At 51.8% G+C, this 16,879-nt stretch overlaps 1 protein-coding gene across 1 annotated transcript in view; it reads right to left on the reverse strand.

Moving 5' to 3' along the window:
• The window catches only part of CAMTA1 (calmodulin binding transcription activator 1), a 943,590-nt gene that overhangs the window by 280,732 nt on the left and 645,979 nt on the right, over positions 1-16,879 (reverse strand). Inside the window, exon 6 of the mRNA XM_065935842.1 lies at positions 6,817-6,888. Within this exon, the coding sequence (XP_065791914.1) occupies positions 6,817-6,888 (72 nt within the window). The remainder of the gene's footprint in view (positions 1-6,816; positions 6,889-16,879) is intronic.

Genomic DNA, 16,879 nt, shown 5'->3' on the forward strand with positions numbered 1-16,879 from the left:
CATTCACCAGATGGAGTTCAAGTCACTTTGAGGCTGGGAGAGGGGGAGGGACATTTATAACTGTGACAATGCTGTCGCTGCAGAGTAAGTGGAGGGAAGGATGAGAGGTGCCCTGGCCGGCTTGTCCTGACCAGCCCCACTTCGGTGGGGGGTGTGGGTGTACCATGAGAGATGAAGAGGTGGTGGGAGGTGGGGTCTCAGAGCTTCCCAGGGGTGTCAGGATGCCCCCAGAGGTCTAACCTGGAGCTGCTGGTGTTCAGCTGTCCATGATCCATGGAGCACTTGCTGAGAGCCAGAAGCTGGGCTCCCTTTCCATATGCTCTGTGTTTCATTTATAGGGAATTCTCACAACAGCCCTGAGCAATCCACACCATCCTCAGTCCTGTTTTACTGATGAGGAAACGGGGATTCAGAGAAATGAGATAAACTGACTAATGACAGCGTCATCAAGCAGCTAATGATGCCATCCCACTATTTTAAGGGGTTCACATGAACACCATCCCAAACTTCTGTCCACTCAGTACTCTGGGCGGGCACTAAAAGGGTGACCTCTGGGCCACACGCAGGTGACCAGGGGGCACGTACTACATGTCCCCTGCCTGACATCCCCACCCCGCCTCACCCCAGCTTTGCCATTTCAGGGAAGCGATGAGATTGGAAGATCCTTCTTAGGGAGCTGGAGGCAGTGGGCTCAGAGAGAGGCCCTCACATCCACAGTCAGGTCTGTGCCGATGGACAGAGCTACACCCTGAGGCCCCAAGGGTGTGGTGTCAGGACACGGTCTTGGCCCCACGAGATGCCCCAGTCCCAGGCCAGGAGGGGAGGCCTGGGCCCACAGCCTGCTCCCCCTGCCCACGGGCGGTGCCTGCAGTGCTACCCAGATGCCCTTGGGGGCCCGAAGGCCTTGTCCAGAGGCGAAGAGGCCCCAAGGGCTCTGGTGAGAGCCACACGAGGTGAAGGATCCCTCTGAAGGAAGGCAGGGCTCCCTTGGGACACGCTGGGGTCCAAGCCTGTATCTGGTGCTGTGAGCAGAGGGCCTTCTCTGGGGCCCTGTCTGACCACCTGTGAAGCTCCAGAGACCTGGTTCACCTGGGGGGTCACAGGCCACTGCCCCCGCCCCTTGCCAGCAGTCGCCCTGGGAGTCCCCTCCTCCTGGCAGAAGGAACGCCCTCCTCACAGGCTCCCCGCTCTGGGTCCTCCGCAGTTCTGCTATCAGGATTGGGTGGACGGAAATTGACCACGCTGAGAGGGGAAGACCAGCAGGGGGCCCACAATCCAACAAAGGGACTAAGAGCTTCAGTTCGACCCCCCAGGTCTTGCCAGGCAGGTGGGAAAGTGGTTCTCATGGGCATTTTTCAGGGGACCCTGGGCTCGAGCAAGAATGGAGGCCTCCCCCATCCTGGAAGGCAGTCAGTCCTGAGGTGGAGCTTCCCTCTTCTCCAGGGGTTGGGGGGGGGTTGGGGGCCAGGGCAGCCTACAGTGAGCCCCCTCGGTGAGCTGGCTTCACCCCATCACCCCTGCACTCCTCTGTGATGACTCTGCACTCACTGTTTCTGTGGTGGCTGGGGTGGCAAAGCTCAAGTTCAGGCAGGAAGCAGCGAGGTTGGGGGTGAAGGCAGGTGCCCCTTTCCCTGGCTGCATAGCCTGGGACCAGGTGCTCAAAGCTGTCTCTGCTCACAGACTTAGAGAACTGAACTCATGGTTGCTGGGGGTAGAGGAAAGAATGGGGGAAGGGAGTTTGGGATCGACATGTCCACACTGCTGTATTTAAAATAGATAACCAACAAGGACCTACTGCACAGCACAGGGAACTCTGCTCAGTGTTAGGGGCAGCCTGGATGGAAGGGGAGTTTGGGGGAGAATGGATACAAGTATATGTGTGGCTGAGACCTTCGCTGTCCATCTGAAACTATCACAACATTGTTAATTGGCTATACCCCAGTACTTTGGCTACCTGATATGAACAGCTGACTCCTTGGAAAAGACCCTGATGCTGGGAAAGATTGAGAGCAGGAGGAGAAGGGGGTGACAGAGGATGAGATGTTGAATGGCATCACCAACTCAATGAACATGAGTGTGAGATGAGGACGGACAGGGAACCCTGGTATGCTGAAATCCAAGGGGTTGCAAAGAGTCAGACATGACTTAGCAACTGGACAACAACAATGCAAAATAAAAAGTAAAAAGAAAAGCTGTTTTTAGTGCCTCCCAATAAGAGGTGACAATGGCACTCCAGGGAGACAGAGATGGGTGCCCTAAAGCAGGTCTCTGGGAGGGCAGGGGGCTGGTGGTGAGGGTCAGGCGCACTGCCCGGTGGGAAGTCAGTCCCCAAGGGCCTGGCTGTGTGGTCCCAGATTGCCATGTTCAGGGTTGTCAGGGCAAAGCTAGAACCCCGCTCCTGCTTACAACCCATGTGTCCTCGAACTGGGAACCCGAATGCCTGCCCTTCTCAGAGGTCCGGGAGACCACAATCCCAAGCTTCCCCCCAAACCCCAGGGTCCCTGTATCTGCACAGCAGCACCCAGGGTCCTGCAGGCCTTGGTGTGAGCTCTGACGTGGCCAGGGAGCAGCCCCCGCTGCCTCTGCCCCGGTGAGCTGGTCTTCACAGCCTCACAGCCCAGAATGAATGGTGGTGGCAGACACACAGGGACACACCCCCTGCTTCACTTGAGCACGGAAAACATTCATTAAGCATTTTAGAGGACAAGGGCAAAAAGAAAAACACTCATTAGAAGCAGAAATAGTTTCCAAATGAGCCATACAGAATCTGCTGGCAAGTCTGGCCTGAAGTGAGGGCCTGGCCTCCTGGGGGAGGAGAGCACAGAAGGGGGTGTGTGGGGCCCAGGAGGGGGACACAGGAGGAGGCAGGGAGGCTGGAGCCTAAGCACTGGAAGATTCCCAAATAGGAGAGGCCACAGTGGCAGAGATGGAGGTTGACGCCCCTGGCTGTCTGGCCCAGCCAGCAGGTGGGGCCACACCTCTGTGGCCCCAGCAAGACTCAAGGCCTGGGAGGCTGCAGTGGCAACCATGATCAAGGCCGCAGGAGGCAGAGCAAGAAGGAACAGGGAGGCCTGATCCCAGCCCAGCTCCATCGCTGACCAGTTGGGTGACCCTGGGTCTCACCCTGACCTTTCTGGGCCTCAGCATCTATCTAGGAAATGCGGCGGCTGAGCTGGGGGCAGCCTATGACGGCCTCGCCAGCTGGGACACATGGAGCCCTCAGTGGTGCTGGTGATGTGAGGAGCGGAGGTTGGGCTGGCCGGGCACAGGGGCTTCTCTAGGTCCCAGGGCAAACCCCCCAAAGGCCCTGGAGAAGTGGCCTGAGCTTGGGCCCTCTGGGGGTCTCGAGATGCTGCCCATGCAGGTGACCATGTGGTACCCGCAGAGCACGGCGATGACCTTATGCGCCCTCCACTCCAGGAGAGGACTCCGGTTCCTCAGTGTCTGTCGGCTCACATCCTCATAAAATATTTATCAGCAATGGAGAGAGAGAGGGGGGTGTCACACCCTCCCCGAAGCCAGGTCACAGGGAAACTCCTACCCTTCCCTCACTCCTCCTGCTCCCCGACCCTCTGCTTCTAGCTGGGGCAGCCACCTCCATGCAGGCTCTGACATGCTGGCCCCTCCCCTGTCCTGGAAGCAGAGCATGGTAACAGGGGGGATGTGCTGGCCCCTCTTGATCTGTGCTGGGCACTCAGGGCAGACGGAGGAGGCAGGGGGCTCCCCGGGAAGATGACAGTCTGGTTGGAGAGGAAAACCAGGCCTGTGTGGGTGGGATCCCCATAGTGCTGACAGGCCTTGGAATTATCCATGTCACTTTGAGGATCTCAGAGGCAGGAGTGAGCTCGCAGAGGCTGCCTGGCAGAAGATGGCCACTCAGCTGGCACGGCAGCTGCTGGATGGGTGGGGCTGCTCCCAGAGGAAACTCTTCTTTATCCAGAAGCCCTCCTTCCCTCCTTCCTTGTTCTCCAAGCCCCCTTCCTCTCATGGGGGCCCCCACCCCAGCCAGCCTGCTCGCCTGGGCAGTGGGGCATGAGAGGCATGGCTGGTCTAGGCACCATTGGCCAGCAGCATGCCATGGGTCCCCTAAGACCTGCTGGCTTCTTTGTTGCCACATTGGCACCAAGCTCCTCCTTTCTCAGCTCTCATCCCATCAATGCCCTGACACCTTCACTCCCACCCAAGCCTTTTCCTTGGTAATTGGTGTCAGAGGCAAACTTGGGCCGATTTCCATCTGAGCCAGTGTCTCATGGCTTCTTTCCTATTTAATAGCAGAGAAATTAAACCTGGCCACGCATCATTATCCTGGTGGTGTAATTAGCATCAGAACAACTGCCCTGAGCTGGGCAACTGCCACACTCTCTCTGGGGCTCCACACGGGCCCTACACTGTGCCTATTGCTTTTGGTTTTTGCTCCTTAACATCCTCCCACCTGGGACTGACCGGGCACAGGAGCCCCTCCCCACATCCATGTACATCCTCACTGTGTCACCTGCTTACAGAAATAAGAATGATGCTTGAGGATGCAGAGGAGAAGGTGGAGAGACAATCCCCCAGGGACCAGGAGAGGAAGGCTCAGATCAGCCCTGGAGAAATCAGATCATGTGATCCTGGCCTTTTGGGAGACTCAGGTTCCCCGGCAGCTGAAAGGTAGCAAAGCCCAGATGCATGTGGGTCACCCCAGGTACATGGCTAGCACACAGTGGCCTGGACCAGAGCACCAGGGAGGGGAGGGCTGAGACAGAGGAGCAGGATTCCTCCTACTTCTTTCATGGTCCCAGGAGAAAGGCGAGGGCAGCCCTGTCTAACAGTGAGCCCGCTCCAAGGGCGTGAGTGACTGGAATCCAATTTGGGAAGCAATTGGCTCAGACATCATGGCTGCTTGGAGATGTCTGAGATCACGGAAGGAGAGGGAAGGAGAACCACTGAAATTTTAGAGTCATCGAAGCCTGATGGAGTGGAGACAGGGGTGCAAGAGAAGGGCCTGGAGGAGAGGGAGCAGCCTGGGAGAGCAGACAGCTGGGGCTGCCGGACAGGCTGGCTGGCAGGAAGTTGGCTCCTCGATGGATGCTCCACTAACAGGAGGGCAGTGGCCAGGCCAGACAGAGGAAAGAGGTACTCTGATGGGGCCTGGAAGGTACTCTGATGGGACCTGAAAGTGGAAAATGCCAACACGGGACCTGGGGTTGGAGACCCAGGAACGAGGTCATGAGGCTGCTTGGGGTGACAGTGATTCTCTGGCAGCCATAGTGCAACCCTGGGGACAAAGCACATTCCAACTCCACCAGATCTCTGCTCTCAAGGAGGAACCCACACCCCACCCCTGAAGCTGTGTAGAAGACCCTTTGCAAGATGGAGAAATGCCTTGGGCTCATTCTTAGTTACAAGACCTGGAAAGAATCACCCCAGGACCACGTTTAAGGTCCCTTTCACAAGGACATGGGGCTGAGCAATTAGAGAGGCAGGTGTTGCTATGCCAACCTCCAAGGGGGACAGACCCTGGGAAGCTGACCCTGGTCAAGGCGTCGAGGAAGTTGTGTCTGCAAATTAGCACCTCCTCCTTTGGACAGTCTCAGGTGCTACCCATTAATGAACGTACTGAACCACCTACAGTTATTTCTGAGGACCAAAGAGAACAGAAGTGTTTGAAGCCAAGGGACTTGATTGGCAGAGGTAAGGCAGATCTGATGGGCAGAGGGCTGGGTTTAGGTGTGGATGCTGAGGCTGCTCTGTGCCTAGCAGACATCTTCTAGGCTGCCTTTCCTGGAACCAGCTGCCCTTCTGCACTCCATGGCATTTGCAACTCTCTTCTGTCAGAACACGTGCCATGAACAATGGGGGGTGGGGCTTGCTTTCCCATCTGCTGGACCCCTTCCAAGTGCATCCTTCAGGTAGAGGAGCTCCCCAAACCCCTGGGGCCCAGGCTAAGTTGAACCAAAGTGGATACAGAAAGTAAGATCTATGGAGGGCAAGACCAGAGGCAGCAATTCCTGGGCAGAGGCAATAGCAAGAAGTTGCAGTGATGCAGACAGGGCCCCCCAAGGAATGCGTTCTACAGAAAGCGGCTGAAAATCACAGGACAGGGTTTGGAAAGGACCCAAGTCCAGGCTGACTGGGTGGATCCCTCAGACCCTTCCACTCACAGCAACACCTTCTACTAGGCAAGAAGATCATCAACACAACCAATCGGCCAGAGGCTGGGCGGCCTCAGGGCAGTGCATCAGCACCATGGACAGAGGACCCGCCAGGCTTCCCTTGGAGCTTCCGGATTGGGTGGCTCCTCCCTCCTGTCTCCACACTGCTCCGCAGCAGACATCACAAACCGATTACAGAGCACCTTCCCCCAGAGCCAGGGGCTCCTGCTCTGCCAACAACTGTCCCAATCAATCCGACAGCAAAAGGTGTGACTCTGGAAGCCGATTTTACACGCCCGCCGACGACAACGAACCCATTTGAGAAAACAAATACGTGGTTTTCAGCCAAAAGTCTTTTCTCAGTCAGGGGCATGGTGCTCAGCCTTCCCTGTCCTCATTCGGAGGAAACTGAGGTACACTGGAAGCACCTGCAGGGATTTTATCCTCGCGAGGCAGGCAAGGACTCTCCCCGCCAGAGTTTCTCCTTTTCCTGGTACCTGACATTGCACCGGGCCAACTGCATAGCTGGCCTCAGTGCCACACGCCAACATTCCTAAGGAAAGCTGACCAGGGCGCCTGGGCCTGAGACCGCCGCACGCAGGAGCCCCGCCCGACTCAGCCCCCTCCGCAGACCCTTCCCCAGTACCAGAGACGGAAGAAGAATCCAGTCCCAGCCACCTACCTGAAGGAGCCAGTAGCACCTCCGGTGGAAGGTGGGGATGATGGAGGAATGGACATAGCAGCCGTACAAGCACTAGGGAGAGAGGAAAAACGAGAATTCAGTTGGAAAGAGGGAAAGGAGGGACAGAGAACAGAGAAGGAGCAAGAAAGGGCCACGCACGCTGCCACCACCCCAGGGGACCGAGGGGTGGGTGCCTCCATGTCTGGCTCTAGGACCAAGGCTAAGGTCTGGGATACACCTAAGAAGCACAGTTGGGACATCCCAGTGGGCAACACAGATGGACAGCTGGGGTGCTCACCCTTGTGGGTCATGGGGACATGTGGGAACCCAGATAAGCCAGGGGCCAGGAGAATGCACATATGTGTACATTATGCCCATCACTTTAGGGCGGTTACCCTGGGAGTTACCCTGGAGCTCATGCAGAGAGTCTGGGTTAAGACCCCGTGGTGTTCGGGGAGAGACTGAACATACACACCTTCCAGACCTTTCCTGGTCAAGGAGAGTCCTCCCTGGTGGCCCTGGCTGGGAGGAGCTTGAAGGCTAGAGGGCTGGGAGGAGGTAGCACTCCCTCAGACTAACCTCTGGAGCCTGAGACCTCTTGTGCACACCCCCCACTTTCTGGTTTTTATTTAGTTTTCTATTCATACATGTGCTTGTTGTAAGTATCAACCTGCATCTTTTGCAGATGGATCTGGTTTTAAAAAGCAGCTTGAGGCAGGATGAAGAAGGTGGGTGAGGATTCAAGTTCAGGAACAGCATAGAGACAGGACATGAGGAGGATCGGCTCTCATGGAGCTTGTCTCTTAGATCCAGGTGAGCTGACCAGGACCCGGGGAGGGGCAGCACATCATATAGTGGGTGTTGTGGGGACCGGCCTGCCGGCAAGGCTGAAAAAAAAAGAGCTAATGAAAACAGTCAGATCTCTCTTGAAACAACTCTCTGAGTCTGAGCGGGAGGAAATTTGTCTTTTCTTTTGGAGTCTCCAATTCCAAACTAGAATGAACTCCTTCTGTTTTCCTTGGAGTTCCCCGCTTCCCAAAGCACAGGTTCCAGAAGGGGCAGAAAGAGAAGGCAGGCCACAGAGCCTCAGAGGACGAAGGATGGGAAGGTCTTCCCCTCCCTTCTCACCGAAGTCCCCCAACACCCACACCAACTCTGCAGAGAGCGATGACCGGCAGCTCTGCATTTACAGCTTTCATCAGTTATTTTTCACACCCCCAAAAAGACCAAGTGCAATTTGGTTCAACTAGGAGTCCATTTGAGCCCTGCCTGTCTGATTAGCAGAGCTGAAAGAGAAATCATTTTGGACTATGGGACTCTGGCTGCAAGAAAATCAGATTTCCAATATGTTAGAACTTTTACAGATTGCTGTCAGCTGGGACTAAGCCCTGTACAAACCAAACAAACAAAGCGGAAATTAATTTAAACGATTCCCTTGCAATTCTTGCCCACAAAATGTGTATTTATTATTAAGAAGGCAATATTCTTTTCTGACTTTTTTGGTTCTCAATAAACTGTTTCTTTCTTTAAAAAAAAAAAAAAACTATTTTTTTGATAGCTCATTCCTTCCTGCCAAAGGAGCCTCATGTTTGGACAGTTTCTATGAGCGTTTGGTTGCAGTGGAGGAGTAAGCCACCTGCAACTTACATCAGCCCCTTCATTTGGATGCGGTGTGTCCTTGTGGGCAGTTTCATCGCTTTCAGTCAGGCCATGAGCCGGATGGAGGGAGACATAAACTGTTGGGAGAAGTCTCTCCCTTCCTTTGAAATGAAAGCCTCTTTTTGCACTGATCATCCTCTCGAGAGTTTGCAATGACTGCCCCTCTTCACCTGTCTCTTTTTCTTTCCACCGCTTTTCTTTGAACTTGAAAAGAACATGGCCGTTTGCAGCACCATCTGCCCCTCCATTAACTGTGTTCTGTCTGGGTTGGTCTGCAGCATCCTTGCACCAAGTGCTCGGTAATCACCGAGAGTTTAGCAAACACCTACTGTGTTTCCCTCCCATGAGAGCACGGTCCCTCTCCCCAGCCATCCCAGCAACCCCGTCTTGGACACCCTCCCCTACCCTGAACCTTCCAGAACCATCCAATAAACAGAGTGATGTTAAAAAGAAAAATCACCGTTTCTACATCAAGGCTCATGCATTTTAATCAGAGGAACCCTCCGGGCCTCTCTCAGAACCTAGTTAGTCTATTTTTAGATGTTACTCCAACCACCCTGGTGATCTGATGTCTCTGGTCTCCCCAGATGAGAAGCACGATCTTAGAAAGGTGGAAGAGAGGCACCCTGGACGAGAGCAGCTGTGTCAAATGGCATCGAGGGAGGAAGTTCCCCAGGGAGACCCAAGGACTCAAGAAGCCTGAAGGCATCAGACAGTCCTGCTAGATAGTGTTGTCCTGCCTAGCACACCAGTCACTCCATAGCTGACTTGTCTATCTGTATTTCCTGGAAGGGAGCTCCTGGCAGGCAGGACCTTTAAATGAAGGTGGCCCATATTTCCCCCAAACAGTACCCTCAGAACACTGGCCTCGACAGCCTGGTGCAGGGCAAGACCCACAGACAGTACATGTTTAATTTCTGCTTGTGAGGACTTCCCTGGCAGTCCTGTGGTTAAGACTCTGAGTTCACAATGCAGGGGGCCTGGGTTCGAACCCTGGTCAGAGAACTAGATTCTGCATGCCACACCTGAAAGACCTCACATGTTGCAACTAAGACTTGGTGCACCCAAATAAATAAATACTATTAAAAAAAGAGGTGGGGACTAAGCTTCAGTTTCAAGGAAAACTGACAACTGTTGGACAGCTGTCTCGAGGGAGGCTTCCAGTGCCTGGTCTTAGTGAACTAGGGCCAGCAAGGGATGGATTTCAGAGCAAGGCATCCTGCTCATGGTTGGAGACCTGCCATCCACCTGCTGGGAGGGCTCTCATCCAGCCCAGCTGCAAAGTGGGCACCGTCCTCTTTCTGTCTCCTGCGCAGCTGTGAAGGCTGATTTCACATTTCTACTGGAGATTCTGAGGAGCTCGTAAGACCCCCAAGAGAAGACACACAGAAAGCGGAAAGTTGCCGAGCTCTGGATCTGGGCTGCCAGTAGAAATCTCCATGTCCTCAGCATAGGAATGTTGTGGGATGCCCAGGAAGGGGGTCCATCCATTCAAGCTGGTTTTGGCAACACAGAGCCATGCCTGCTGGGTCAGGTAGGGGGAGCAGACAAGGCGTGAATTCACAGATTCTCTGACCAGTGGGTACGTGCCATACCGGGTCGCCTCACTGCATGCCTATACACCTCACAACTCCAAACCACCCACGGCCCCATCCTGGTCCAGGCTCCCTGGTCAGTTCCCATGGTCACCATCGTCCTCACGCTGCAGCCTTCCTGCCTGTTTTCAGTCCGCATGACAGAGTCATCCCCAAGCCAATCATGGATTAATTGCACACAGCATATCAAATCCATTCCTTTAACCACTAATCAAAAAAGCCATCAAGTTTTTCTGTAGTCATCTGTATTGTACCAGCTCTTGGTGCTTTTGGATCAGGCTCTGGGGGTCCCTTGGGGTGGTCCCTGGGGTGAGTTTTGCATTTGGGGGCTGTGACATGATGGAGGGGGAAGAGTTCCATCTGGGGCTGGCGGGTGCTGCTGAGTGTGCACGTCTATGTGTGTGTGTGTGAGCACAAGGGATAAGTGCACCCACGTGTGGGGGTGTTTGCAGCAAAGGACACACAGGGCCCCTTGTTTATGTGCATCACATAAAACAAGGAAAGAAAAAAAGAAAACAACTAGCTATTTATAGGAAATGCAGGCGAACATCACCCTTTAGATGAAAGTAACGTTCAAATTAGTTATACTCAAAAAATTAAGGTATGACAGCTTCCCTTTCACATGACAGTTGAGCAGGGGAGAGTTTTTTTCTTAAATATTCAAAATTGCTTGTGTGACACTATAGACTGTTTTTCCTTTTTTTCCTTAAATAAAGAGGAAAGATACAATTACAGAGGGAAACCAATAGCAGACAAGAGCTCCCTTCACTTTGAAATATATGTTTTGGAAAGGGATGTTTCTGAAGGCAGTGTCAGCCTCAAATCTCCTCAAAGGGATTTTTTTTCCCCAACAGGCTCAGCTGCTGGGGGTCCCCCAGGTGCCAGAGGGTCCATCAGGGTTCAATATCCACTGGCCTTGGTGGACCAAGAAGAAAATGTCTCAGGTGGTGAGATGTTTATTGGTGGGCATGGGGACTGGAGGGTGGGCCCCTTTCCTGTCCAGCTCTCAAAGGCTGCTTCTCCATCTCCGTCTCCAACTGTTTCTCTCCAACAGGAGCTCAGCCCCTCCCACCCCCCATGGTTTCTTCCACTCTTGGCTTCTGCTCTAGAGAACAGTTGACTCATTGTTCGCAAGCCAAACCAGTGCTTCCCACGTCCACGTGTTCCCTCGTACAACCCCACACCCCAGGGTGGGCTCCGTCCTCTCCTGTGCAAACTCCACCCCTCCCGAGTCCATCTCAGGTCCTCCCTCCTCCATAAAGACTGTCCTGACGCAGCCAGTGGGAGGAATCCCTGGAAATGACACCTATGGAGGCAGGGGGGAGCAGGGGAGGTGGGCTGTGTCTCAGAGTATTAGACACCCCCTCTGCCATCCAATGTTCCCATCAGCAGCTCACCTATCACAGGGATTGGCAGACTTTCTGCAAAGGTCCAGAAGTAGATATCCTCAGCCTTGTGAATCAGGTGGTCTCTGCTATTGCTGCTCAGCTATATTCTGGAGGGCAAAAGCAGCTTAGATGACAGGTAATGAATGTGTCCCCAAACTTTATTTATGGACACTGGAATTTGAATTTTGCATAATTTTCACCTGTCATGAATATCATTCTTCTTTGGATTTTTTCCCAACCTTTAAAAAAAAATGTAAAGACCACTCTTTAACATCAGAGTAATCCAACTCTATGCCCCGACCACTGATGCCAAAAAAGCTAAAGTTGACCAGTTCTATGAAGACCTACAAGACCTTCTAGAATTAACACCAAAAAAGATGTCCTCTTCATTATAGGGGATTGGGATGCAAAAGCAGGAAGTCAAGAGATACCTGGAATAACAGGCAAGTTTGGCCTTGGAGTAGAAAATGAAGCAGTGCAAAGGCTAACAGAATTTTTTCAAGAGAATGCACTGGTCATAGCAAACACCCTTTCCAACAACCCAAGAGACGACTCTATACATGGGCATCACTAGATGATCAATACCGAAATCAAATTGATTATGTTTTTTTGCAGCTGAAGATGGAGCTCTATACAGTCAGCAAATACAAGACCTGGAGCTGACTGTGCCTCAGATCATCAGCTCAGTATTGCAAAATTCAGGTTTATGTTGAAGAAAGTAGGGCAAACTACTAGGCCATTCAGGTATGACCTAAATCAAATCCCTATGATTATACAGTGGAGGTGATGAACAGATTCAAGGGATTAGACCTGGTAGAGTGTCTGAATATCTATGGATGGAGGTTCATAACATTGTACAGGAGGCAGTGACCAAAACCATACCAAAGAAAAAGAAATGCAAGAAGGCAAAGTAGTTGTTTGAGGAGGTTCTACAAATAGCTGAGGAAAGAAGAGATGTGAAAGACAAGGGAGAAAGGAAAGATAAGCTCAACTGAATGCAGGGTTCCAGAGAGGAGTAAGGAGAGATAAGAAACCTGTCTTAAATGAACAATGCAAAGAAATAGAGGGAAACAATAGAATTGAAAAGATTTGAGATCTCTTCAAGAAAACTAGAGATATCAAGGGAATATTCATGCAGGGATGGGCATGATAAATGACAGAAAGAGTAAGGACCTAACAGAAGCAGAAGAAGTTAAGAAGAGGTGGCAAGAATGCACAGAAGAAATACACACAAAAAAAGGTCTTAATGACCCAGATAACCATAGTGGAAACCTAAAAAAGGTCAATTTTTATTTCAATCCCAAAGAAAGGCAATGTCAAAGAATGTTCCAACTACTGTTGCACTACAATTGCACTCATTTCACACGCTAGCAAGGTTATGCTCAAAATCCTTCAAGATAGGCTTCAGCAGTATGTGAACTGAGAACTTCCAGATCTACAAGCTGGATTTCGAAGAGGCAGAGGAACCAGAGATCAGACTGCAAACATTTATTGGATCATGGAGACAACAAGGAAATCCCAGGAAAACCTCTACTTCTGCTTCATTGACGCTGAAGCCTTTGACTGTGTGGATCACAACAAACTGTGGAAAATTCTTAAAGAGATGGGAGTACAAGATCACTTGTCTCCTGAGAAACCTGTATATGGGTCAAGAAGCAACAATTAGAATTGGACATGGAACAATGGACCAGTTCAAAATCAGGAAAGGAGTACAACAAGGCTGTATATTGTCACTTCTGTTTTTTAATTTATGCAGAGTATATCATGTAAAATACCAGGCTGGAAGAATTACAAGCTGGAATCAAGACTGCCAGGAGAAACATCAACAATCTCAGAAATGCAGATGATATCACTCTACTGGCACAAAGTGAAGAGAAACTCTTGATGAGGGTGAGAGAGTGAAGAAGCTGGCTTGAAACTCAACATTAAAAAAACCAAGATCATGGCATCCAGTCCTATCACTTCATGGCAAATAGAATGGAAAAAGTGCAACCAGTGACAGATTTTCTTTTCTTGTGCTCCAAAATGACTGTAGCCATGAAATTAAAAGACATTTTCTCCTTGGAAGGAAAGCTATGACAAACCTAGACAGTGTGTTAGAAAGAAGAGACACCATTTTACCAACGAGGATCCAAATAGGCAAAGCTATGACTTTTCTAGTAGTCACGTATGGAGTTGAGTTGGAACATAAGGAAGGATGAGCACTGAAGAATTGATGCTTTCAAACTATGGCACTGGAGAAGACTCTTGAGAGCCCTTGGACTGCAAGAATATCACATCAGTCCATCCTAAAGGAAATCAGTCCTGAATGTTCATTAGAAGGACGGTTGCTGAAGTTAAAGCTCCAATACTTTGGCCAACTTATGTGAAGAACTGACTTGTTTGAAAAGACCCTGATGCTGGAAAAGATTGAAGGCAGGAGGAGAAGGGGACGAGAGAGGATGAGATGGTTGGATGGCATCACCAACTCAATGGACATGAGTTTGAGCAGGCTCTGGGAGTTGGTGATGGACAGGGAAGCCTGGCGTACTGCAGTCCCTGCAGTCGCAAAGAGTCGGACATTACTTAGCAACTGAACAACAACAACAACTGAATATATCACACCTCCCCAGCATCATTCACAGGAAGCTCAGAGGACCTGATTGTCTTTCAAACTGGACTCAGTAGTAGAAGTGTTTTTGGGGCCAGAGTGTGACATGCATCACCTAAGTGTGAGATCAACAGACACTTGGGCACCATGCTTGGCATGGAGGATGACCTGGCACGTAACAGGTGTTCACTGAGAACAAGGCTTCCTCTCTTGGTCAAACATCTTCATTTTATGAACTAAGCAGAATTCAGTGAAATAAAGTAAGGGCAGCTGAAAGCAGTCAGAGCAGGACTGGAGAGGTGAAGCTGCTTTTCATCCCCATGGCCTTGATCACCTATGAAATTTCTTCTCTGGCAAGACCTTTGCATTCTGCTCTTTGGGGGCTTCCTCCCACAGGAGGCAGGGAACCCCCAAAGCCAAGGCCTGCTGTCGACCTCCTCCTCTGGGGAAACTTGAGCCCAGAATCTTATTCTGTGGACTGTGGGAATGCACATCCCTAGCATCACAAGATAGGCCTCTCTAGAGGAGGGCATCACAGTTAGGAGAATTCGTTCAAATTCAGATTACGTAGAATGAAACAAACTAGAAACTAGAAATTCCAGTTCCTTGGCACTAGGCTCATTTCAAGTAATCACAGGAGTCAGTGGCTCCCCGTTGTCATGGAAAGTTCTATTGGACCCTGAGGTTCCAGAGAACATGAGCAGGGGCCCAGTTCAGAGATGCTCAATGGGGCCCCCTAGAACCTGGGATCCCTGGACCCAAGATTTGGAGAAGCTATGCTCTGGGGGAAGAAGTGGAGGCTGGGGTGTTGGGGGGGCAGCTCCACTTTGGGGGGCTGGAATGTTTGATGGTTGGTGCTCACAGTGAGTGAATCCCTGAGCCCCTGTGTTCAACACAGAAAAGCTCACTCCCCAGCTTCTCCCCCTGCCTCCTGTCTCCCCACCAAAGACTCCTTTAACACAGAGATAATACCTACTGTGTCTCCAGACTAGGGTGTTTACAGCAAATCTCCATCTCTAATCGTCTTTATGGGGTTTCCCAGGTGGCTCAGCTGCAAAGAATCCACCTGTCAATGCATGAGAGGCAGGTTTGATCCATGATCAGGAAGATCCCCTAGAGAAGGGAATGGCTACCTACTTCAGTATCTTGCCTGGGAAATTCCATGGACAGATGAGGCTGGTGGGCTACAGCCCATGAGGTCAAAAAAGAGTCGGACATGACTGAGCGACTAAAGGACAACAATCCTCCCTATGAGGGTCCCCTTGCCACCTCCTCTGCAAACAGTCCTGCACCAGCCCCTAGCAGCCAGGCCACCAACAGGGGTGGGAGCGAGACCTGGGTTAGGCTTGTGGCCCACATGCCTCCTCAGTGGCCTGGTCTCAGGTCCCCCAGTGGCCTCGCCTGTCTCTCCCTGGGGAGATGAAGATCTCCACAAGGGAATCAGAGTACAAACAGATTTTAAGTGCCTGGTTTATCTCACACTTGAATCTGATGCACACATGACAAAAATGAATAGATTTAATAAGATGTGTCATGGTAAAGGGGCTTCCCAGGTGACTCAGTGGGTAAAGAATTCACCTGCCAATGCAGGAGATGCAGAAGACATGCATCCCCTTCCCCTGGAGGAGGGCATGGCAACCCACTCCAGTATTCTTGCCAGGAGAATCCCATGGAGAGAGGAGCCTGGCAGGCTAAAGTCCGTGGGGTCACAGAAAGTCAGACACGAGTGAAGTGACTGAGCATGCACACACGATATAAAGGTGGCAGAAGAAAAAGAGATAATAGAAGGGAAGGGAAAATCCACCGAGATGAAGATTTCATCCTGCTCTGAGGCAATGACAGGGCAGGGCCATTCACCCAGAATATTCCAGGCAGGGCAGATGAATTTTCCAGTTCCAGTGTCTGATATGGTAATGACCACACTCAAAAGTCACCTGGGTTGAGCTAGGCCTCGGCTCCCATGTAATAGGAGGGCGTGTAAACCACACTCCATATTGTCTGCTCTGTGCCTGGCCTGCACCCTTGCCTCCAGGACCTTCAGTCTTGTGGTTTAGAGAGAGGATTTGGTTTGTATTAATCTAAGATTAGACTAAATGATTCAATTCGCAGGCTGCCTGCAAAAGCACAAGGCCTCAGAACTTGTTAAATAGCGAATTGCTTTAAAATTAGTTTGAGCTAAATGGATTGCAGTCTGATTCAGCCTCCGGGGTTGGGTGACAGGAGAGACCTGGAATATTAGATCATCATTGACTGGGCCTCCAGCCCCACGCCTCTCCTAAGACGATCTCTGATGGCACCTCCCAGAACCCAAAGCCCTGTGTGCAGATGTGCAAATGGGGTCTCAGAAATGTCAACACCTTGTCCAGGGTCACAGAAGTGTGTCCTCAGAGCTGGGGGGATTGAGGGGCAGAGAGAAACTGATGTGGGGATGACAAACTGCCACCCCTCCCAGATGGGCAGCGTGCAGGAGAGAACAGGGTAGTGCCTGGCAGGCCCAGCACGTGTGACCTCGCCCCATTGTCCTGCAGGAGATGCCTGTGGGCCCCTAGTCCCTGGAGACAGGAGAGGAGCCCCCCCCCAATCCCAGGCACCTGCACTGGCGGGAGCTCAGAGGAAGGGCACATAGGATGTGGGGGTGGCACTTTGGACAAGAAGAAAGCACCATGGAGACCCTCCAGGTAGGGGCTCTGTTGGGGGGAGGACAGGTGGGCTGTAGTCTGGGGGGAAGGAGGGAGGCAGTGCCTCCCACCTCCACTTCAGGCTTCATGGCCCCTGGTTCTGGGTAGGAAGTGGCAAGAAACACAGGCAGTGGTCTTGGAGAAAGGTGCTCA

Source organism: Muntiacus reevesi, chromosome 5 (genome assembly GCF_963930625.1).
Source record: "Muntiacus reevesi chromosome 5, mMunRee1.1, whole genome shotgun sequence".
NCBI lineage: Eukaryota > Metazoa > Chordata > Mammalia > Artiodactyla > Cervidae > Muntiacus > Muntiacus reevesi.